Source organism: Pseudonaja textilis, chromosome 1 (assembly GCF_049901715.1).
Source record: "Pseudonaja textilis isolate UNSWEBS1 chromosome 1, rPseTex1.2, whole genome shotgun sequence".
Lineage (NCBI taxonomy): Eukaryota > Metazoa > Chordata > Lepidosauria > Squamata > Elapidae > Pseudonaja > Pseudonaja textilis.
The window spans coordinates 208,759,173-208,783,184 of NC_141990.1; the positions used below are offsets into that span (position 1 = coordinate 208,759,173).

A 24,012-nucleotide genomic window follows, 5' to 3' on the forward strand; every position below is an offset into this window, starting at 1 on the left:
CAAGAAGACAGTGATTTGTAAAAGCTTTTATAAGCAGAGGATGTCACTCTTTTCTATCCTCATCTAATAACAGTGGGGCATACCAGTGGGCTAATGGCCAGCTATGCTATTTGGGCTATTGGAGTTATCTATGACTAGTGTGGTGATGTAAGGATATATTGTCAGATGCAAAAGACTAGATTCACATTGATTCCTAAAAGCCTATTGCACAAGAATCTTCTCAACTAATGGTCAGCAGCTCATTACACTTAGTAAAAGATCAGCGGTACTTAAGGGCGGGGGAGTTGGACTTAATTAACTTGTGGCTATATAGGGATTCTAAGCTGATCCACCTTTGACTCCACTGCTAGGTTCTGCCATTTCTTCTCCTAAGTATATGGTGGTAATGAGCAGCACTGCCATGACTTCCTTGACTCATTTCAGGTACGGATAGTATCTTCCCCCCAGGGTGGGCAATACTATGCTGGTATTTCTAGGAAACTGGGAATCTGCAGTTTGTCATCTACTTGTTCTTGTTCTGTATTTTCACCATTAGAGATGAATCAAGGTCTGCTGGGTTACCAGCTACAAATTAGTATGATGTGGTGGGCACCAGACCAGGAACTGAGAGACTGTGAGTTTTAGTCTTGCATTGGCACAAAGTCAGTTGGTGATCTTGAGTCAATCTCTCTCCCTCTCAACTCAACTTTCAACCTTCTCAACAGTACGAGGAAGGCAAGGGCAAACCACTTCTGAAATTTGACCAAGAAAATTGTAGAGACTTGTCCATGCAGTCACCAGTAGGCAACACTTATTCCAAGACTCTCCCCCACCCTTAAAAAAAACCCCAAATCCGATTCAGAGGAAAAAAATACAGAATAGCAGCACAAGGAGACACTATGGGTCTCCACATCAGCTCTGGGAGAACCCTCATATTCTGGAGCAAAACACATGGAGGCTTTGAGGATATAAGAGGATGAAAGTGTTATGTAGCAGCCAAATATATCAATAATGGGTGCCACTAATGGTATATGTGATGTCATAGTCAACCATGCCCTGATATTTGATAGTTCTGGAAGTCCAAACCTTATAACATGATTCTAGATGCCAAGGTAACTTTGTGTAAAACAACCACACATGTTCATAATTATCCCTGTGTTGTGGGACAGGGACTGAACAGACACCAGCTGTGGATTTCTTTGAAATATTTAGGACAGGAATAATTTGTATAAACTGCACAGTGCAACTATGAAAGCAGAAAAAAAATGGAAAATTTATAGCATGATGCAAGACAGGAAAGTTTCAAAAGAAGAGATAATAGATATGTACACTACCTTGTGATGTTATTCTGTATTCAAATTGTAGGAATCCTGTAATAAGAAAATAAGTTTTAGATAACATTAAAAAAAACAAAACCTGATACTGAGAATCCAAGTTATGATGACCAGAATTTTGTAATGAAAATTAATCATTTTTCTAAGTTTTTGCTTATTTGTAGTTCCCAAACTGCATTTGTACAAGAGACTTTGCTATCAGATGGTCACTCAGAATCTATTAACTTCTTTTGAATCTTCAATAATACATTACATTGCAAGATCTGCTTTACTAACACCAGGAAATCCTCTACTTACAAGCACAGTTGACCCCAAAATTTCTGTTGCTAAGCAAGATAGCTATTAAGTAAATTTTGTCCCATTTTATGATATTTCTTGCCACAATTTTTAAGTGAATCACTGTAGTCATTAAGTTAGTATCACAGTTGTTAAGTGAATCTGGTTTCTCCACTGACTTTGCTTGTCAGAAGATCGCAAAAAGTGATCATGTGACCCCAGGACACTGCAACTGTCATAAATATAAGCCAGTTGCCAATTATCTGAATTTTGATCATGGGAGCATAGAAATGTTGTAACAGTCGTAAGTGTGGAAAATGGTCAGAAATTACTTTTTTCAGTTCTGTTGTAACTTTCCCTAAATGAAAGGTTGTAAATTGAGGATTATCTATACCTGACATGCAACAATCAAGCTTCTGTGCTACTACTTTAATGCAGAAATGAACATATTGTGACATTCTAATAATCTCTATCAGATTTAGAGAATCTCCAGCTTCCAGTTGTTAAGCAAGAGCAATGAAGTATAACTCTAATCCTGTTCTAAATTATACAGCTGGAATGTTGAATGTGTGGGGTAACAGGATTATTTTCATCTCTGTCAGCTCTACTTATTTGGTCCTCAATAAATTCCTGGCTTCTGGATGATTTCCTTCTGGCTCTGGTTGATGGATCTTGGGATGCTAGTAAAAACAAAATAGATTGCGCAAGTCTGAAATCTGCCTATAGTGATGTAAAATAGCACCAGAAAATACTTCTTTTTTCTTCTCTAAAAATGTCTCCATACCTCATATTCCATTATGGACAGAAGGCTTTTGCATAGTAATAGCACTTAGACTTATATATCATTTCACAGTGCTTTATAGACATCTCTAAGCACTTTACAGAATAAGCTTATTGACCCCAACAAGCTGGCTCCTCATTTTACCGACCTTGGAAGGATGGAAGGCTGAGTTAACCCTTGAGCCAGTCAGGATCAAAGTGCTGGCAGTCGACAGAATTAGCCTGCAATACTGCATTGTAACCACTGCGCCACTATGGCTCAGTTTTTTCTGTATGTGCTTTTTTTTTCCCCGTGGAAAAGATTCCATCATTGAGGCAAATGATTTGTTTAACTATCAACAAGCAAAATTCTTTGTGCATTTACTTGAGATGCCTTTGGGGTTTAGTATGGTTTATTCCCTTTTAACATGAAAGTGTTTGCTATACTCTCCTTTTGTACAGGATAATTGCTGTGGCTTTCTGAGCAAATAAACCATGCACCAAAAATGTGAGTTAGCTATCAGAGCTACAGGAAAATAATGGGCTGAGTACAAGGCTGATATAAGTCTGTAATGAGTTTTGAGGACATTTATAAAAGTTGTTCAGTTATACCGCATACAGACATGGCTCAAGAGTTGCAATTATTTCATAGTCTGTTTCCTTTGAAACATTTGACTCATTTTACTTTTCTTCTGGCTTGGTATGATTCTGCTTTGTTAATTATTAGAAGCTCACAAACGTTAGGCAAACACACAGCACACCTTTGTGTAAATTGTTGAGTAGGATACAAGAACTGGTCAGGATACAAAGAACTGATTCATCAAAGGCCTTGCACACTTTGGGCTTCCTGTTTTAGGACAGAAGATCCAAGTTGCCACATATTAGCTGTCTTTTGAATTGAAAAAAAGAAATGGGATTTAGATTTAACCTCTTTCCACTCCACCTTCAGCTGCCAAATTCTTGATAAGGAGGTTCAAGCTAACAGATAGGCTGCTCTAATTATTACAATATCTGATCTTTTTTCCTCAGAACTCCTTGAAGGAAGAGATTCTGAAGATGGTTGCTGACAATTCTGCTATAGAAATGAAACAGAATTTGTCAATATCAACTTCGTTTAGAATCGGAGTTTTCAATAGCCATTTGAAAATTTACAAAGCCATTTGATTATTTATTTTAAGACAATAGCTTAAGCTACACTGTTTACATTATGGTTTTGGGCTGGGGAAGGTTTGAAGATTGTGGGTTAATCAGAAGGATGAGCAGCAATGCTTCTGTTCAGAAAAGCGCAATAGCAGAAGATAATAAAACAGAAGCAGAGAACCAGCACCTACTGGCATTGCCATCCTCATTCATGATCAACAATACATCCAAATGCAAAGAAGGGAATACATGAGCTAAGTTACCTCATGTCGCATTTACTAATAAGCCATTCAGGTAGCTGTGGTTGGTGTAAATGTATATGCACACTGGGATATCAATATGGGGAAGGTATCTATCCTCAATTCCCAAATAGGTGGCTGGAAGACACATGAAGAAGGAAGCCAAAAATTAGCCTAAAAACTTCAATTATTTTCATACTTTTAACCTGCAAAGAAAAGGCACAACGTACTAAGGTCAACAGCAGGCAATAAACAGGCAAATATACTTTGGTATATATATTTTTTGATATGTGCTTAGATTGAAGAACTGTCCCACCCATTTCTGTAACAATACCCTGAGATAGGTTGGGTTGGGGGAAAAAAACTTATCAGCCTTGTGAAGTAATCTAGACAAGAAGCACACCCAAGGTATTATATTTTAATTGTAAGGTTGTACTAACAGAATCTTACCGTTTGAAAGCGCATTTATCCCATTGCCTTTACGGTCCAAAAAAATTATAGAAAAACCCCTATGAGATGTTTGCCACTGCTTCATTCCTTTTGTGGGCTCAGTTGCTTCTTTTCTGACATTGCCTAGCCCACAGCTCTTCCTCCTGTCTGCTCAGCTCGTTCACACATTCCATTACAAAGACTGGTCCCACATCACCAAGGGAGCTCTCATGCTTGCAGGTGGGTTTTCCTTTGCATCATGTTGGCTCTCTGTTGAAGGTATAAATTCTGTAATGTTGTCAGTCCACCCAGTGCATACACTTTATTCAGGGGTGGGATTCTACAGGTTCTCACCTATTCGCTAGAACCGGCTGTTAACTTTCTAAGCAGTTCGGAGAACCGGTTGTTGGAAGAAATCTCCTTTTGTTTTTTCCACCCTTCTTGCATTCTTGGTAGTATGCCTAGACTTACTGTCTCCAAAGGAGTTTTTTTTTTCTTTGCTAGTACTTTCGTAAAGGGGAAGGGTTGTTTTAAGCTTTTTACACTGCTGTTGGGAGGAAATACTCCCCTGTTGGAGTTAGCACATTGAAGAAATAATTTAATAAATGAAGCAGAGCTGCCAGAAAGCTTTTAATGACAAGGAACCAAGATGAGTGACATTCAGCAAGGCTTCTTGACTAGTGAGAAAGATTGACATTCAAACGTGAGTTTACATATCCTTTTTGTTTTGGTCTAAAACTGGTGACCATTCAAAGTTACAATGGCACTGAAAAAAGTGACCTATGACCATTTTTCACACTTACGAACGTTGCAGCATCCCCACTGTCATGAGAGGCCGGGTGAGGAGAAGCACCCCTTGATGTGAGTGATGTCAAGTTGGCCACACCCACACAGTCACATGATCAGCAAGCCACGCCCACCAATTAAGCCATGCCCACAGAACCGGTTGTTAAAAAAATTGAATCCCACCCGTTATTACCTACAGTAAAGAGGCCATTTATGTCAAAACTGACAGCCCTTTCTCAACAGAAGGGGAGGGATAAGATGTCATCTATCTCTAGTCTATAAAACAGTCCTTTCAACAGTTCCAAGAAAGCTCCACTTCATTTGCACCACTCAGCGATCCTGACAACACAGATAAAACCTCCAGGTGGTCTCAATGACTCACTAAAAGAAGGCAAATGACCAGCTGTCTGCAAGGAGTATAAATCCTTCCATTCCCCACACCATCCAGTCAAAGCTGAAGAAGCTTCTTATAAAGAATCTCCATAGACATTTACCTACACTAACAGAATAACAGAATTGTAAAGGACCATTGCTTCTTGTCCTGCCTTCAGGTGCTTTGGAGAATAGCTTGACTCCCACTTCTTTGTGGCAACCCCTTAGATATTGGAACATTGCTATCATCTCAACCCATGTCCTTCTTTTCATTAAACTAGAGATACACAATTTCAGCAACCATTCTCTATACGTTTTAGCCTCCAATCCCCTAATGCAGAGTTCCCCAAAGTTTCCAGCTTTGTGAACTGGCAGAGGGTGGGAGACGGGATGGTTCCACTCAAGTTTGCGCAAGTGGCATGCATGTGCGTGCCTGCTTCTCGTGCATGTGGAGCATGTACACACGTGTTCATCTATTGCTTGTGCAAGTGAGGATGCAAGTGCGCCTCTGCTTGCCGGCCATTTCCATGTCCCAGTTGCAAACTCCTCATGGCCCACTAGTGGGCTGTGGCCCACACGTTGGGGTCCCCTGCCCTAATCCTCCTTGTAGCTCTTCTCTGATGTTTCAACATCTTTTTTACACTGTGGCGACCAAAGCTGAATGCAGTATTCCAAGTGTGGTCTTACCAAGGCATTATAAAGTGGTATTAACACTTCACGTGATCTAGATTCGAGAATACACTAGAAGAGCCTTCTGCTCCTGAGAATCCTTCTCCAGCTAATTTGTTTCCTAATTGAGTACTTTCAGCTTGCTGAGATCACGGTTTTCAGAATTCCTAAATCCCTTGGCAAAGTCTTAGCAAGGACTCGTGTTGGGTGGGAATCAGGGGTGGGATGCTACTGATTTCGCCTGGATCTATAGAACCGGTAACTCTGAAGAGCAGCAAACACCGAACTGGTTCATTGCAATGATCTTTTGATCATCGGTTTGGCCCACCCAGGCTCTTGGATGTCCTGCTTTTTCAACCTCAGCTACTTTGCGCAGCACAGCTGAGGTTGAAAAAGCAGAAAAGAAGAGGATTTTCAAACGCTGCGCACCCATGCGCTGTGCTTATCAGCTCTCCGGGCGGCACAGCTGATTTTTTGGGGAAATGCTCTACACACATACGCAAAACACACTCTCACCAAACCAGTAGTAACACCGGTTGAATCCTACACCTGGTGGGAATTGTAGTCTTAACCCTACTACAGCCTATTAGATTTGGGAAACTTCTGTTAGTGGATGGGAGAAAAAAAATGCTGATACCTGCAGTCAACTTTTCCAAGCTTCTTCTCAGGGAGCTGGATCCCCTTCAGCTGAAGCAGAGCCAACAGTAGCAAAACAGGAAGAGTGGTAGCTTTCTGAAAACAAAATCTACCCAGGCAAAATCCAGAGGGAAAGGAAAGGAAGGACAAGAAAGGCAAGGTTGCTGCTTCGAACAGCTGACAAAGCTCCCATGCAGAAGACAAATGAACAGATAGATGGGATATTAAAACGATGAACAATGAGGACAATATGATTTTTAGCAGGATTAAATGCCGGAGAGAATAAACAGTTTTCAAGTGATCGTCAAAAGTTTACAAGGCTTGGGAATAGCCAAAATGGATCAGGGAAAAATTGCCAAAATGGCGGCACCTGTGTCAGATTGTTATTCAGTTAATCCCTAGCAAGAATATGCAAAGTCAAGGAAGGCTGTCAAATTAAGCCGATGATGGCAAATCTATGACACACATGACAAGGGTAAGACATTTTGGGTGACATGCCATTGTTCACCAACATCCAACAACTATTCTTGAAAGCCTCCCTGATCTTGCATAATGTGCAGAGATTGAGCAAGGATGGGGTGTGCTCTCACATGGCCTTTGGACTCTCTGGAAGTTGCATGAGAGGGCCATTGTTCTTGCCTGGCCTCTGGACCCTTCAAAAATCACAGGAGGATGGGGCACTGTTTTGTGTGGTTTCCAGAGGCTGTAGAGGCCACAAAAGTACATTCTCTAAAGCTGCTTCAAGAACCAACACTTCGTGCAACCCAGAGCAGCCATAGGAGTCAGTTAACAGAAAGAGAACACCACCTGAAAATAAGAGGAATGTAGCAGACCCTGGGGAGTGCCAGGCTGTGGCAGAATAATATTGTTTCCAAGGTTCGCTGCCTTGGGTCATGGCATGAGGTGGCCTGTTTCAGTGGCAATTATGGCATTAGGACTTAAATCAAGGCGCAGGCCTCTACTGTAGGCCATAGCACTGTCAAGAGCTAGTGTTCAAGATGATTTAAAAGGAGATAGAGAATTGTTTCATTTTTGTTGGGGTTGGGTGGGATATATCTCAGCCTTTATATCTTCATTTAATGCCTGGAAAGAAAGATGCTATTAGCTTATACTTTGATGATACAGTATAGGCAGGGGTGGGTTTCTACCGGTTCTGTCTATCTCTGTAGAACCGGTAGCTCTGAAGAGCAGCAGACATAGAACCGGTTCTATGTCTGCTGATGTTTTTGCCCCGGGCTCTTACCTGATCTTTATTTCCTAATTTTTCAACTTCAGCTGTCCAATGAGGCACAGCTGCAGTTAAAAAAACAAGAAGAGAGGGCTGTTTCGAAGGCTGCTTCTCGGCACGCAGCGTACTAATGACGATTAACAGGCTCACAGCGGGCCGGGAAGCTCATAAATCCCGAACCGGTAGTTAACCCTGTCGTATCCCACCCCTGAGTATAGGTCTTCCTGACCTGGCCAGGCTGAGCATTGGATCTGCTAAAGACAGCATAATCTCATATATGAGTCTAAGTTTCCCCTAGGAAACCCCTGCCTAGTCTAGGCAGTCATATTCAGAACACAACTATCAGAGGAAACTAGAGAACTGTGTGATCGAGGGCAGGGCCAGAATGTCCAGCTCACTGCCTACAATATATTTGTACTGTATTCAATAAAGTAGTTGTTTAAAGATAAATGTGGGAGTGGTAGATAAGTCAGCCTTGTGAATATGTTTAAATTGGTTTTGAAAATCAGTGCATATTAAACAAAACATAGACATTTCTAGGATATATTCCTATTTGGTATAATTGATGAGAACGAGTTTTGTGCAGTGATTAGGGCAACAAGTTAGAACAGGGGTCTGCAATCTTAAACACTTAAAGAGCCATTTGGACCTGTTTCCCACAGAAAACCGCCACAAAACCCTTCCCATGCTTACTATTTCCTAAGTGGCCAAAAAACTAGCATATGTACTTGAATTAAACATTCTGTTTTCTTCTGAAACTTTTGTTTTCTTTTGAAACTTTTGTTTTCTTGGATTTATCCATGGTTGGCCTCCTGGGGTCAAAAAGCTCAATAAATCATGTGCCGGCAAATGTTGTACATTGGCGGTTGTGACACACATTTTGAGTGACAGGGAGCTGCAACAGAGGAATGAAAGAGCCACATGTGGCTCCAGAGCTGCGGGTTGCTGACCCCTGGGCTAGAACAACCCCCGGGCCATGGCCCACTACCAAGCGGTGGCCTACTCAGAATGGGTGGCCGGAGTGTGTGCAGGAAACTCAACTTGTATAAGCAGAGGGTTGGCAGGCACTTGTGCATGCAAGGGCTGCAGGCGTGTGGCCCAGCTCTCCTCCCCCAGCTGGGCCATCAAGCAACAGAGGTTGGGGACTGCTGGGCTAGAAACTGGGAGACTGTGAGCTCTAGTCCCATTTTAGGCATAACTCTAGGTGTCTTAGGGCCAATCACTTTCTCTCAGTCCTAGGTAGGAGGCCATAGAAAAACCCTTCTGCAAAACTTTGCCAACAAAATTGCAGAGACTTGTCCAGGCAATCGCCAGGAGTCAAAATTCACTCTAAGGCACCAAAAAAACAAAATAAAAATCCTATATAAAGTAAAATGTACCAGATAACATCACGAGGGAACAATCGAATGGAAGAAAAGAATGGTATAATTGCATTGGGAATCTTTAGTGACTAATGCATAGCACTGCTGGGGAAGAAAAAATTGGAAGATGTTACAATTTTTTCAAAAAAATTGCATACATAATCATTGATGAAAAAGAAAGTTTTTTAAATATATGCAACATTTTTCAATAAACAAAAATCTACATTAATGGATTTGAATCCATTAATGGATTTGCATTAATGGATTTGAATCTATTTGACTTTGAACTCTGTTTGCTCCATCTGGCTTTGGATTATAAAATGCAAGTAGTTTAAAGAAAGATGGCTGGAGCTTTATCTACTCCTTGTCCCACCTTGCAATGTAATTTGCCAGAGACTCCTATGACTTTTGACATACAATATTAAAATATATTCTTAAATGCCATGGGGAGAGAAGGAAGAAGGGCTACAGTATAAAAGAAGAAATATTAAATTCAAGGATTTTCTTGTGTAAGTGGAGGTGCCACTCCACTTGCACTTTGGTTCTAGCAACACACACACACACACACACACACACACACACACAGAATTAATATTTATATTAGAAGCTACATAATTACTCATCAAAGGCCTATGACTTGAGATGGAGGAAGAAGACCTATAATTTTAAATAGATTATTTGCTGTCAGTTAAAACACACTGGCTTTCAATATTAGAACATTGCTTCCAATCATTGACCTCAACAGCACTTACACTAATGCAGTTTATGGAAACTATCCAATAGATATGCTTCATTGGTCCGCTGTTTTCAAACATTTAGAGGCCAAAGGTGAAGAAAAAATATATCTTGTGGCTTGTGAAGAGGTATGCAAGCACAGAAAAGCAATTTCAACCACTCATTGGTTGTTTTTATTTGCAATATATTAGACATATAAAAAAAGTTTTCTAAAATGAAAAAAAATCTTTATATACTTTATTGGGAACCATGCATATTAATCTATGTATGTCTAAAGACTGACTTTAGACACTAGCCCATGTTTACCCACATTATCATTTGTAAAGGCCAGCACTTCTGCTGCAGTACAAGATTAAAAAAAAATTACCATGCCATTTAGTTCACATATTTCTCCTCCTTAGAAACAGCCTAAATCCCACAATGGAATAATCTCAAGCCAAGAGTGAATGGGGAGGAGGTAATTGTGAGGAGATGTTCATGTCACAGATAGCACTGGCTCACACAGCAATGATAAATATGAGGTGAATATGGAAAGGAGGCACATCAAACTGGCAACCAAATGTGGGTTAGTCCAGTCTGTGGTGTTGCCCATAGCCACCTATTGTGAAAATCGGATCTTAGAAAAGCAAGACAGTAAGAAAATTGACTTGTTTGAGCTGTGGTACTGGAGAAGGCTTCTGCATACTCCTTGGAGAGAAAAGGTAACCAACAAGCAATATTGTCATTAGAAGAAAAAAAAATCATGAAACTGCACCTGACTTATTGCAGCCATATCACATGGGGAAGAATTGGCAGTAAATGGAAACCAGACCGCCAAAGAGTACGGTGGCTGGACACCATCAAAGCTGACACTACCAGAGCACAAAAAAATTCCAAAGTAGTAGTGCAAGATCGGAAGATGTGGAGAAACCTGGCCTATAGAATCGCCAAGAAGCGGACACGACTGAATGGATAATATCATTGTTCAAGCAAACAAGGTGGCTTGCTATAAAGGTGATGTTGGTATCATATCCTGAATCACAAAGTAGATTTTGACCTAATGTGTTGTGAACTAGGGTGTTTAGTTATCTGGACCAGGAAAACTGAGGTATTGAGTAAATCGTTGGTCACTGAATCCTAGAATACATTTACCGAAGCACAAATCAGTTTTGTGGTCGGTCCACTGTTTTTGGATGATCTGTTCTACCTCTTAATCTCAAATACATATTCAAGATTCATTTATAAACATGTTTATAAAAAATGAAATTGAGTATGTTGCTCCCTGGCTTTGAAATATCCCTTAGAGGAATTGCATTTAGTAACTACTTTCTCTGCCTTTACAAAAGCAGTCAAGACACATTTCTTTTGTCATGCTTTTAATGCTGAAGCAACTATTCTGATAGATTAATTATTTATATTTGCTTTATTGTTTTTTATATTTCATTATTTCATCTTTACAGTTGGCAAGCTTCAGTACAGGATTCAGGCTAGTAGAAAGATGGGGTATAAATCAAGTTGATAAAAAAATCAAGGCTGCAAAAACTGTTCAACATGCTAATCCAAATGCAACTGATAGGCAATCTAAAAAAATGTAATTTTGAGGAACCTATATGCTTTTGTATGTTAAGCTATATGACAGTAACTAATTTAGTCTGTACTCCAAAAAGCACTAAGTCAGATCTAATTAATCTTTGGATGGAAGACCACGGGGAAACCTCATGTTTGTTTATATTGGAATGTAAGAAAAAATCCCACAAATTTAATGATTTTCTAAGAAGAAACTTTACGAGGCACCCCAATTAATGTTATATATACTTGGTTGAATATGACGCCGGCGCCTTGTCCTTCCCCGTGTATCCTGGGCTCTTCAGGGCGAGATGGTTTTAGAAATACGGATAGAAACGCCGGTTCAAGTCGAAAAAGCATCCGACAAAGGTCTTCCTTTCGCTCTGAAAGAGGCGTGAAAATTCTGCCTAGTATTGCAAGCACTAAGGCTACTGCAGCTCTACAAAATGCCTGCCTTTTATAACCGGGATTCTGGGGGCAGCCAGTTAGGAAGGTGGTCGAAGAAAGAGGATTCCATCACGTGCTGAATGCCGTAAAAATTCAACCGTGGCTTCCTAAGATGCCAATCTCTGTCACTGGATAAAGCGAGGAGGGCGACTCAAGTCAGCGAGAACCTCCAGCCCCCAACAAAGTGAAAGAAGAAACGCGAGAGCACAGCCCGCCCGCGTTTCTTTGCCGACCCCGAACAGCGCGCTTCTCTTCTATAAACGCCTGTTTGGTTTGCCGCGCCCGCCCGCCCGCTCTGCCTCTTTCCGCGGCGCCCCTCCCACGGCCGCGTTCAGGGAGGGAGGGAGCGACGGAAGAGGCGGCCATCTTGGGCTCCCTCGCCGGGGCTGTGCGTGTGCGAGCGGGGGGGTGGGGAGGGAGGCAAGGCAAGGCTGGGGTAAGGGAGTGACTCGCTCCTTTGCGGAAGTGGTGCCTTCACTCCCCTAGAGTGAAAGGAGGAGAACGAGAGAAAGAGGCCCGCGGGGTCGTCGGCACCTTTCCTCAGCGGCGTCTCAAACCCGTGGAGGATGGCAGGGCGGCTCCCGGCCTGCGTGGTGGACTGTGGCACCGGGTGAGCCCAGAGAGAGAGAGAGAGAGAGAGAAAGAAAGAGAGAGAGAGAGATGAATGGGCGATTGGGCGCGCGGCAGCGGCGGAGGCTGACAGTTGGCTTCCAGCACCGGAGAGGGCGGGGAAGGGAAGCGGCCGGGCTGCCGCTGCCTTTCATTGGGGCGCGTGGAGCTTCTCTTGCCGTTTCTTCTCCCACCCACCCGTCGCCGGGCATGGCAAGGCTTCCTGCCTCTCCCTTAGCCACCCACCTCCCCCTTTATCGATGCAATTTGGGGGTGGCAGGTGGAGGGGTGGGGGGGAGGAAAGGGTATTCCCGACTGCCGGGCCGACTGGCTTCTTCCCGGCAGCTCTTTCCTCTGCCTTTCGGCGCCGGCCGTCAAAAAGGAGAGGTTTTCGTGGGCAGAAAGGGGCGAGTCACGCCCTAAACTGCCCGGGTTCAAACCGTCCCCCCGCTTTCCAAGCCTGCGGGAGGCTCCGGCCTTTTGCCAGAAGGAGGGCTTCTCATTGTCTCCTCCTGATCAAAGTTACCCGAGGTGGCCTGCGATCTTAATTCATTGTGTGCTTTTCCGAGGATGACAGAGCACCTTCAGTGCCTGGGAAGGAGACCCTTTTGCTCCGCTGAGTCTAGCATTTCCGAGATCTCCCCCCCACTTGGAGGGAGGAGGGTTGCAAGAGATTAGGTTTGGATTTTTGCTGTTGCATCGGTCCAGGCGTTTTTTTTCCTGCATTGCTGTTAGGATGCAATTTTGGAGAAGAACGGCTGCAGCCTTTAGGAAATAGCCAGGGGGGGAGGGGGGTGGGCTGTTCGCGAAAAATAAAAATAAAAATCAGGGCCAGCCTTTCTCGGGTCAAACTGGCCTGTGTAGCATTTTCAACTAAGTTCAGTTTACGGGGACGAGGGGAGCCTTCAGATTGGTGGCTTCCTTTTGCAGTGCCATGATTTGTCCATATGTGCCATTTATTCAGCATTACTTCTCTCTGTGTGGGTGGAAAAAAAAAAGTCTGCCCTCTCTGATGAGCAAGCGCAGAAGAACTTCCTTAGTTTTGTCAAAGCCGCTTCCTCCTTTCAGGCTTTTATACCTTATAAGGCAGTTTTCAATGACAAACCTGAACCAAATCCTTTTGACAAACCACTTTTCTTATTTTGTAATTGCCAATAAATGTGGAGAAAAGGCGCTCAACGTTGCTCTTTTCTATAAGTGACATGTTAGAAAATATTTTCTAACATGTCCCTTATAGAAAAGAGCTTCAATGATATTTCTTTCAGGGAAGAGCAGGCATGGAGGATAGATAGCACTGGAGGTTTCTCTAGGAGGCAAAGACTTCCTGGTACATAGGTACTTTATGGCCTTCATTACAGTTTCTTAAGGAACTGGGTTGAAGCGACTTCATTTTGTGCTTTCACTTTGCTTCATGCTAATAAAGATGGGTTTCATAGAAAATTTTGCATACAAGTTGGTCGTTGCAGCAGTAACTCAATATAATTGCAAGTAAAACATTCATCCATCAGCCATAGTTTTCTGTTTAAAAAAGGTTAATTACATTTTAAAAAATATTTTGAGAAATGTGTCATCAAACAACATTCTTTGGAAATTGTGACCTTACCCAGTTTCAAAAACAAACCAAAACCTAAATGTATTTACATAAGGAATATGATTGGGATAGTTCACTTAAATGGAGCACAGAATAAACAGTTGGGTGTAAAATTGCCGTAAATTACAACTTGTACTGGTTGCTGTTCTGCCTATAGTAACTTACAAGACATGTGTAGGTACTGTACATTGAAATTACAGTAGTGTTCATTGTAATGCACTAATTAAAGAATGTCCTTTTTTTCATACGAAGCTGTTTTTGCATATTGAGAAGCTAACTGTACCAATAGGGATCTCTGGTGACATGTTTCATTTGTAAATGAAAATGATGGAAAATAATCAAAAGAGAGAAAGGGATTTAATTTTAGATTCTGCAAAGGGGGCTATCAATGAATTCACAGTCATTGGTGTGCAAAGTGCAGCTTCTTTTAATTAGTAACTATGATCACACAATTACTAAATTGAATGTGTCAGTGGCCCTGAAAAATCTGGACTCTGAGATTACAAGCTTTAAAACTTTAGATCTGAACATTAGAGAATTAGAATTCCAGTATGTTTTAAGGACTCAACTTTTTTATAATCTGTTTTAGTATCACTGTACAGTGATAACCTATATTTCTTGAGGAGGTGACTATATGCCCCAATTCTATATGTGCACATGTAAATTTGTGCAAGTTTCCATTGTATTCTGCTAGTCTTACATATTGGTCTCAGAATATAAGGGTAACAGATTAGAATATTAAAGGGAAAAGGATGGATGTTTAGCCTGTTATAGAAATATGTACAACATGAAAATGTTTTAGAATTGCTTTAGAAAATTTGCCACATATAACTTTGGGTATAGCTATAAAGATTTGAATAATTACTAGTTTCCACTGTTGGTTAAAATGTTTCGTTATAATACTTTTTGCAAATGTATTATTACATTTATGATTGCTGTAGTTTACAGTTAAAAGCGCAAAAAAGAATTACAGGTAGTCCTCAACATACGATTACAATTGAGCCCAAAAGTCATGTTGCTAAGTGAGAAATTTTACAACTTTTCTCACCACATTTGTTTAGTCAATCACTGCAGTTCTTACACTAGTAACATGGTTGTTAAATGATTCTGGTTTCCCCATTGACTTTGCTTGTCAGAAGGTTGCAAAAGAGGATTACATGACTGGGACATTGCAACCATCATCAATCTGAACCCATTGTCAAGTATCCAAATATAAATCATGTGACCATGGGATTGCTGCAATGTTCATAAGTGAAAAATTGTCATAAGTCACATTTTCAGTGCCGTTGCAACTTTGAACAGTCATTAAATGAATTGTTGTAAGTTGAGGACTATCTGCAGTGGCTTTCCAGGGCACTTATATTTTGCAGCATTCACTTTATGTCCAAGAGATGTATTGGAGAAGAGCAAAACTAAAATACTTCCTATTGCATTAGGAATACATTGCGGTTCCTGAATTAAGTGCATGGGAAGTCTTAAAATGTGACACTATGTCTATTGAACTAAAAAATTAGAATGTGACAAAATTAGAATGTTAACATATCGAAGTGTAGCTTAATTCAGGCATTGTATTAAATCAGGTTTACTATATAAGTATGGACTAGATCAGCGGTTGCCAACCAGTGGGCTGCAGTCCACTGGTGGGCCGCAGAGAAGTCTCAACCCCAGAGCACCCCCTCAAAGCAATTAATCCAGGCTGCGCAGAAACACGAGGCTGCGCCATCCACATGGCCCGCGGGAACCCTCCCCGCCCACTCCTTACCTGGCAAATTTGCCTGCTAAATTTCTATTTTTCCTTTTTCTGACCATCATCTGTTCTGCTGTGCCAGGAGATTTAGATTAGCTAGGAAGCAGGAAATGGTTGGATTTCTTGCTTTCTAGCTAGTCTTTAGATCTTTGGCTCTGCTTTTAAGTACAGTGAACCTCCCTTAGGACTGAAGGTTTGCTTGCAAGCAAATTCAGTGCAGACTCACGGCAAGCAAATTTGAGAGACTGAGCTAGCTGATGGCAGATAGATAGGTCTCACAATGATTCTGTGAGCAACTCAATCTGCCTGCTTTGCCTGATTTTGGGTAAAAGTTGCTCTTTTTTATAAATAATTCAATGTTTACATACATGGTGTGTTGTGAGTTAATTTTATGAGTTTGCCTGCGAGCAAATTTTATGTGACAGACTGAGCTAGCCGATGGCAGATAGACAGATTTCTGAGTGAATCTGTGATTCCGAAAGCAACTCAATCTGCCTGCCTGCTTTGCCTGATTTTGGGTAAAAGTTGCTCTTTTTTTTAAATAAAAAATTCAATATTTATATAAATACTTATAATATTTACATACAAGCCATGCCCAGCCAGTCACATGACCACCAATCCACACCCACAAATTAGGCCATGCCCACAGAACCAGTTAGTGGTCCCTGGGATCTGAAATTATGAGTTTGATGGTCCCTGAGGTCCAAAAGGTTGGCGACCCCTGGACTATATGATATTAATTTGGTCTGCTTTAATTTGGAATCCTGCATTTATCAGGAGATCAGTGACAAAAGTATGCCTCCAATTCTGGGATTGATGACATAAAAGTCTGCTTCAACTTCCAGAATTCTGGGATTGCAAAATACTGTTTGAATATTTGTGAATGATTTGAATATGTACCTAAATGTGCTTATTGAATTACATTTAGAGAAAAGTAATATTTCTGAATTTACCATATTTTATAAATATGTAACCTTTTTCATCTGGATATCAGGATGTTTAAGTGAATGCTTATTATGGGTTGTTGTTGATTTATATTTTGAATTACTTTTGAGATGAAACATCCTATGTGATATATTACTAAATATGGTTAAGATTGTAGTTGCATTAAATGAGAAAACATGTTGCATATTCATTTATCAATATATTTTATGAAAATTGTGCACTTGGATGCTTATGCACAAATTCTGCTAATTGTAGTGCTTTTAAATATGTGTAATCAAGCTCCAAATTGTTATACATGAAAAAAATAATGGCTGCAGAAAACAATGGAATTTGTAAAAACATGAATCAAAAGCCTTATAAGTTTGTATCTTCAGGCCAAGCTGCACAAGTGATGTTGCATTGTATGCTTAAAGACCACACTCCAGAAGTAGAAAAGCAGGACCCCAATGTGGTAAATGGTTTTCAGGAGTAAAATAGTGTATAAAGCTTCTTTGTAAATTCATCGTTAAGGGCTCACTTTTTTCTGCTTTAGGCCTCCGAACTTTTTCAAGAGGCCATATAAATATTCTACTCATAAAGCTACATTTTATTCCCAATAGATAATATGGAATGGTGAAAATAAGATTGAAAAAAAAGTTGAATGGTTATGATTTGGGCTTCCTAATAAAACTACATTCTTTCCAATAGTCTCTACATGTTATCAAAACCTGCCTTGGTTTTGGAATATGGACGTTAGATGATTTTTAGGGATATTGTACACAGAAAAGCAAGGAGGACAGAAGATCTCATTGTATATTATATTATACCATATAATACCTTACATAGACCAGTGTGCCGATAACTAGTGAGAAATAGTTTCCCCAGCATTGCTTACTAAGAAGTAGTATGAGTTGTTTTGCTGGAACAGTTATAACTAACAATTACTGCAAAAAAGTGCTTTATTTTAGAAAGACGCTTCGGACTTGATAGCATAAATGAAATAGGTCTCCTGCCTAATTTTTTTTTTTAACATTACAGAATGAATAGGAAATGTACCTCACTGAATGACTGTGAGGTAGTCACCCAACCTATCTCAGGGCATGTTTATAGGGAAAAATAGAGCATATGCTTCTATGCTACTTTGAGTGTTTGAAAGAAGTTGGAGTATAAATCTAACACATTTATATCCTCTCTTTTATGCAGTACAATAAATTCATTGTTTAGCAGCATGTTCTCTTTTAGTGGATATAATGGATTATATTTATGTACAGGGATACATAATTTGTGGTTATTTATATATTTATATATAGAGATAGATATATAGATATAGATATAGATATATAGATATAGATATATATAGTAAAATCAATAGGTATGTTTAATAATATAAAAGAAAAATGTAGCCAATTAATGATAGTGTAGTATTTGTAGTATTTTAATGATAGCAGTTCAGCTATAAGTACATAATATTACAAGTGTCACATATATCCTGCTTTTCTAAGATTTGTTGTTTTCATCATTTTTATCAGGTAGCAATGTTACAAAGCACAATTGACCAATATCTCCAGATATATTGAAAAAAGATATCCTTGGTGGAGGTTCAAAAAACTCAAGATGATGGCCTCTGCGGAGGTCCCTGATGTTGAGATTATTGCTGTATCTATTCCTTTACATCACACCTTTATTATTTCTATAAATAAGTCAAGACAACAAACATACTTAATACTCCTTCCTCTTTCTATTTTCCCACAGCAACCACCTTGTGAGGTAGGTTTGGCTGAGGGAGAATGACTGGCGTAAAGTCTCCCAGCTGGTTTTTCAATCTAAGGCAGGACTAGAACTCTTATGATTTCTAGCCTGGTGCCTTAAACCAGGGATGTCAAACTCACAGCCCATGCGCTGGATGCATTCCGCGTTGGCAACCCCCACCCCTGGTTTAGCAAAGGGGAAAAAAGTTGCAATATATCACATGATGCGTGGTCACGAATTTGACACCCCTGCCTTAGTGCTGAAGTCAGTGGCATTCCCAGTACAACTGAAAGCAAACTGGGAAGACTGCATTATGTAATCCATATAAATAGCAATGACTTTAACAATCCTTTAAACATTTTGTTTGCTTAGTAGGTATACTGATTTTACTAGTTACATCCTGTTTATCAGGTCAACCTGCAGTAAAGGATAGTTTATTTTATTAACATTATTTAAAATAATCAAACAATGGCTTCCATAACAAGGGAAAATGGAACTACTTTAAGAATCATGCACAACATGTGAAATAGGTCCCTTGCTATGCATGAAGCCTGTACAGATCTACTTTTTTTGAATTATTAAAGCAGCTACATTTTCAAGCTTGCTGGGAACAAACCAAAGTGTTCCTGTGCATTCATGCACTTGGAATCAATTAGGAGTACCTTTTGAAGCAGCTGTAAAAGCCTTTTAAACAATTGCTTTATCCATATTACTTGTCAACAAATAATAGTTGTCAATGTTCCCCAACATTGATATGTTGTGTAGAATTCCTTAATAACTTTTAAAAACTGACAATACATAGAATACATAGTGCAGTATATAGAGTCAAATCTATTATAGGGTGAATAACCATAATGAAAAATGTTCAGTAAACAAAGCATTCTGCAGAGTTCATTTATGAGCTTACGTGCTTTCTTCAGTAAAATAATCCATGTGATTTCAGATCTGGTACAATGTTACAGGGGCTCCACTTGGTAGACTTCCGTATCTGTAACCCACTGCTTTCTGCGAACCTTTTCTTATTTGCTAGCTGGGAATGTGAAAGTTGTAGTCCAGCAGCAAGTTGGGAAGATGTTAAAATGTATCAGACTGGATAAAGTCATTCAGATGAAACTCACAGGTATGGAAGTGAATAGGTCTGTTACTTCCTGTCACTTGAATTATTGTTCCTTTACAAGTGTCTCATTATAGTACTGACAAGAGTTTGGCATGCATTATTGTATACACATTCTTTCCTGTCTTTCTCAGATCTTAATTCCAATTTAATTTCATAGGCTGAAAATATATTTGGGTAGTTTTAAAAAATTGTAACATTCCCTCCACCCCCAATCTCTTCTGCTGATTCAGTGTCAGCTAAGTCCACATTCAGAGCAATTGGGCAGACTGATTTGAAAGGCCCTATGCTAGGACTACCAGATCCAAAAATCCAGGAATCAACCAAATGCCACCCCAGATGTGGTAATGCTACCATTTGCTATAATGATCAGTGATAGCCATTGAAAAAATTATTGTTTTAGTTTTTAGTCTTGAGTGTTTATTGACCTCTGCAAGTATACATATACTGGGCCATAAGCTTATGTGTAAATATTATTTGAAAAGACTAATACTTGTTCCAATAATAATTATTGAACCGAGTAAGCCAGACTCTGGTCTGTCTACGAAGTGTTGCCTTTATTCCCTCTTCCTCTTTATAAATTAACAAAGGGTTATTTGTCTGCAACCTTCAAGTATTAGTTTCTTCTTCCAACTTCACACAAACTGCAGAATTGAAGTTCCTTATTTAAATCATTATTAGTTTAAGTACTTAATCAACTAAGAAGAAACCTGCAGACCAATATGCACCATCACAGCACAACCTTGAAAAGGTAGTTTGGTGAATGTTTTAAAGCAAAACCTACTTTTTAAATGAAGTAGATATTGCTTATATTATTTATATGAATCTCACATTACCTAAATTAATTTTCAGCTGATTTGAACATGATTTGAGTTATATCACCGTGTCCTATATATGAATAATTTCAGAGCAGGTATTTGTTAGTTACTATTTAGCAATACTGAAATAATATTTGAATTCTAAACATGTTATTTCTTCAATTGCATTCTTAGCTGTAATTTGTCTTAAATTTTTATGAACAAGCTATATTGGAGAATTTCATTTTATAATACTAAACCATTAATAGTGTGATTAAAAACTGTAAAAATAGCAAAAAGTAATAGTGAATAAATAATTGAATATTATCACGGGTGCTAACTCAATCAAACAGCACTTAACTTTTGAAAGCCCAGTGGAAATGTTTGTCTTAAAAACTTTAAAAAGGGTGAACACCAACTGGACCTCTCTGGAAGTGAGCCAATTTCCTGAGGTGCAGTCCACCACAGAGAAGAACTTTTCCTAGGCCTCTGCCATTAGCACCTCTTGAATCTCAGAAATGGCCAATATTCCCTGTTGAGGTGAGCACATTGGACAGGTTGGTTCTATTTGGAAGACGTGTTCCTGCAGATATAGAGCTCTTAAGGTTAATAACCACACACTGAATTGCAATATCATATCATTTTCTGCAATATCAGTGTTATATGCTTGCAGTTGTTCTCATCTGCTAACATGGATCTATACCAGGGCTGTGAAGCTTGTGGCCCATGGGCTGGATGCATCATGCGCTGGCTATGCCCACGGCTGGTTTAGCGAAGGAGAAAAAAGTCACAATACCGTGATGCTGCTGTGACAACACGAGTTTGACACCTTTGATCTGTACTAATGGCAGTTTCCAAATAGTTGCAGTAATCTGTTGTGATGCTAGGAGTATGAACGGGTGGGATACGACAGGTTTAACTACTGGTTCAGGATTTACGAGCTTCCCTGCCCGCTGTGAGCTGTGCACCTGTTAATCGTCATTAGCACACTGCGTGCAGAGAAGCAGCCTTTGAAACAGCCCTCTTTTCTTGTTTTTTTAACTGCAGCTGTGCCTCGTTGGGCAGCTGAAGTTGAAAAATCAGGAAATAAAGATCAGGTAAGAGCCCAGGTGGGCGGGTGGGCAAAAACATCAGCAGACATAGAACCGGTTCTATGTCTGCTGCTCTTCAGAGCTACCGGTTCTACAGAGGTGGACAGAACCGGTAGAAACCCACCCTGAGTATGAATAAGCATCACCAGAGCCTCTTGCAGGTATATAGATTTAAAGCTGGTAAATCAGACACAGTTGGTTTGTTGATTAACAATCATGATATTGATCATTGAAATCAAATGAGTTAATGGCTAGGAAAACAAGTTTAAAACATCCACAATAGGAATAAAATCAGCATTAAAAAAGTGATGGTGAATTCAGATACCTGCTTTCTAGATTCATGCCTCTGTTGGCTAACTAAAGCTGCCTGGTGGTGATGGGAGGTCAGGGTTATAACAGCGGTGAATTCCTCCGCTGGGTGAGGAAGTTGTTCTTCCACTTCTTGAGGAGGTACTGGTTCACCCTGTCTTAAAAATCATAATTGGACCTTCTAGTGAAGGTAATTGAGAAGGTAGTTACAGAGCAGCCTCAGGACCCTGGATAAAGAGAATTAATTGGACCCCTTTCAGTTAGGATTCAGGCCTGAGTATGGGTCAGGAGTGGCATTGGTTAATTTTCAGTGACCTCTTGCAAGGACAGGACTGGGAATCTGCATCCATCCTTGCCCTGCTTACCCTTTTGATGGTCTTATGTACCATTGGTCATTATATCTCTCTGGATTGGCTCCCAGGCTTGTGGGGTAGGTGGCACAGTGTTGTACTGGTTCACCTTCCTCCAGAGTCAATTCCAGTTGGTGCTGATTAGGGAGAAGATGTCTCACTCTTGGCCCCTAGTATGTGGAGTGCTGCAGGATTTTTTGCTCTCTGACTGGTGCAAAATATAGTGGCATGGGTACAGCTAGAATGACACATTACACCTCTCCTTTCTGAGCTGCGTTAGTTGCTAGTTTGCTTCCAGTTCAATTAAATATGCTGTTTTGACCCTTAATGTCTTTTTATTATAGGGGTTGGATTATTTGAGGTAGTGAGTCATGACTTTTCCCAGTTATTTCTGCTCATTCCATGAAGTGGGTCCTATCTGCTAAGGAACTACACCTGGTGGGACCCAGGAGGCAACGCTTTTCTGCCAAGGCCCCTGCCCTGTGGAAGAACATCTCCCCCAGGGTGAAATTGGCTCCATCTTTGAAGTCCTTTCAGAAGTTCCTCAAAAGCATCACTTGAACACCATCAATTGCAAAATTGACGAGTCAATTGCAAAAGGCAGCGTTGCTTGTAACATCTTACATCCTTGTAACGCCTTACTTGTAAGTTGTTACAAACAAACCTCCTCCCTTTAATACTATCCAGCAACAGTATGTGCTTATCCCAGATCCTTAGTGGATAAATAAGTGGATAAAAATGCCAAATCCACTCTAAACATTTGGCTGACTGTTTGACAAACCATAATAATGTTTTTAATTGTAAATTTTAAAAAATTACTTTATGGTTTTTATTATACACAGCCCAGAATCACAGTTTGGGAGATGAGTGGCATATAAATGATAAACATGACCGTTCAAAACAAACATGGACTGATCAGAAAGAACAGCATACATCTTTCTAAATATATGATCAGGGAGGGCCAGCTTGATGCTTCAGTGAGACTATTCCTCAAAAATTGTATTTCTGAGAAGGAATGTATTCTGGAGAAATAGCAACACTGCTTGTTAGGGTTGAAACTCAACTCCAACTTGTCCTATGCAGACTTTCACTGCCTTTAAACTTTGAGTCAGGAGTTCCACAGCATCTCTGGCCTGATCTGGAATGTATAACAGATGACCTCTTACCATGGACTGAACAGTTAATCTGTCCCTTTAGTCTTCTGTGTTTGTTAAAAAGTGGGAAAGAAAAGAATGGTTCCAAGTAGCATAGTGGCTATTTAATTATTTGTTCAGTGTGTTTCCTCTGTATTGAATTGGAAACAATTGGAATATTTTAAAGCTTATCCTTTCTTCGCAGTGTAGTCTGATTCAGTTCTTTAACTTAAAAATCTAGGAAGGTAAAAGGAATTATTTATCTGGTCCTGCAAAATGGCATTGGAATACTTCCAACTCTGAATCGGATATAATAATTTACTCTCTATAATCTAAGTTGTACATTACCTACTCAGAAAATAGGAGATTATAACATATTGCCAGTAACAGGTCTGCCAGATAATTAAGACTAGTGTTTGTAATTAAATTGGAAATTAAAGATGTCTCATGATGATTCTTCAGAGAATTGTATGTCTTTTTCAGGTTTTAAAATAATGTGCTGAGATAAAAAAATTCTTAAATATATTTGATTGAGTGCATCATTTTCTTTGAAAAAAAATCTAGATCTATGTATTGCTGAGTATCATTATTTCTCCTGTTCTACTTGTCCATTACTTTCTTGCACAATATAATTTGATATCTGTCTTATTCTGAATGAGAAAT

General features: G+C 39.9%; 1 protein-coding gene across 1 annotated transcript in view; it reads left to right on the forward strand.

Moving 5' to 3' along the window:
- The first annotated feature begins 12,411 nt into the window (after positions 1-12,411).
- Positions 12,412-24,012, forward strand: part of ACTR3 (actin related protein 3) — a 40,347-nt gene continuing 28,746 nt past the window's right edge. Inside the window, exon 1 of the mRNA XM_026714663.2 lies at positions 12,412-12,545. Coding sequence (XP_026570448.1) covers positions 12,502-12,545 — 44 coding nt within the window. The 5' untranslated portion in view covers positions 12,412-12,501. The remainder of the gene's footprint in view (positions 12,546-24,012) is intronic.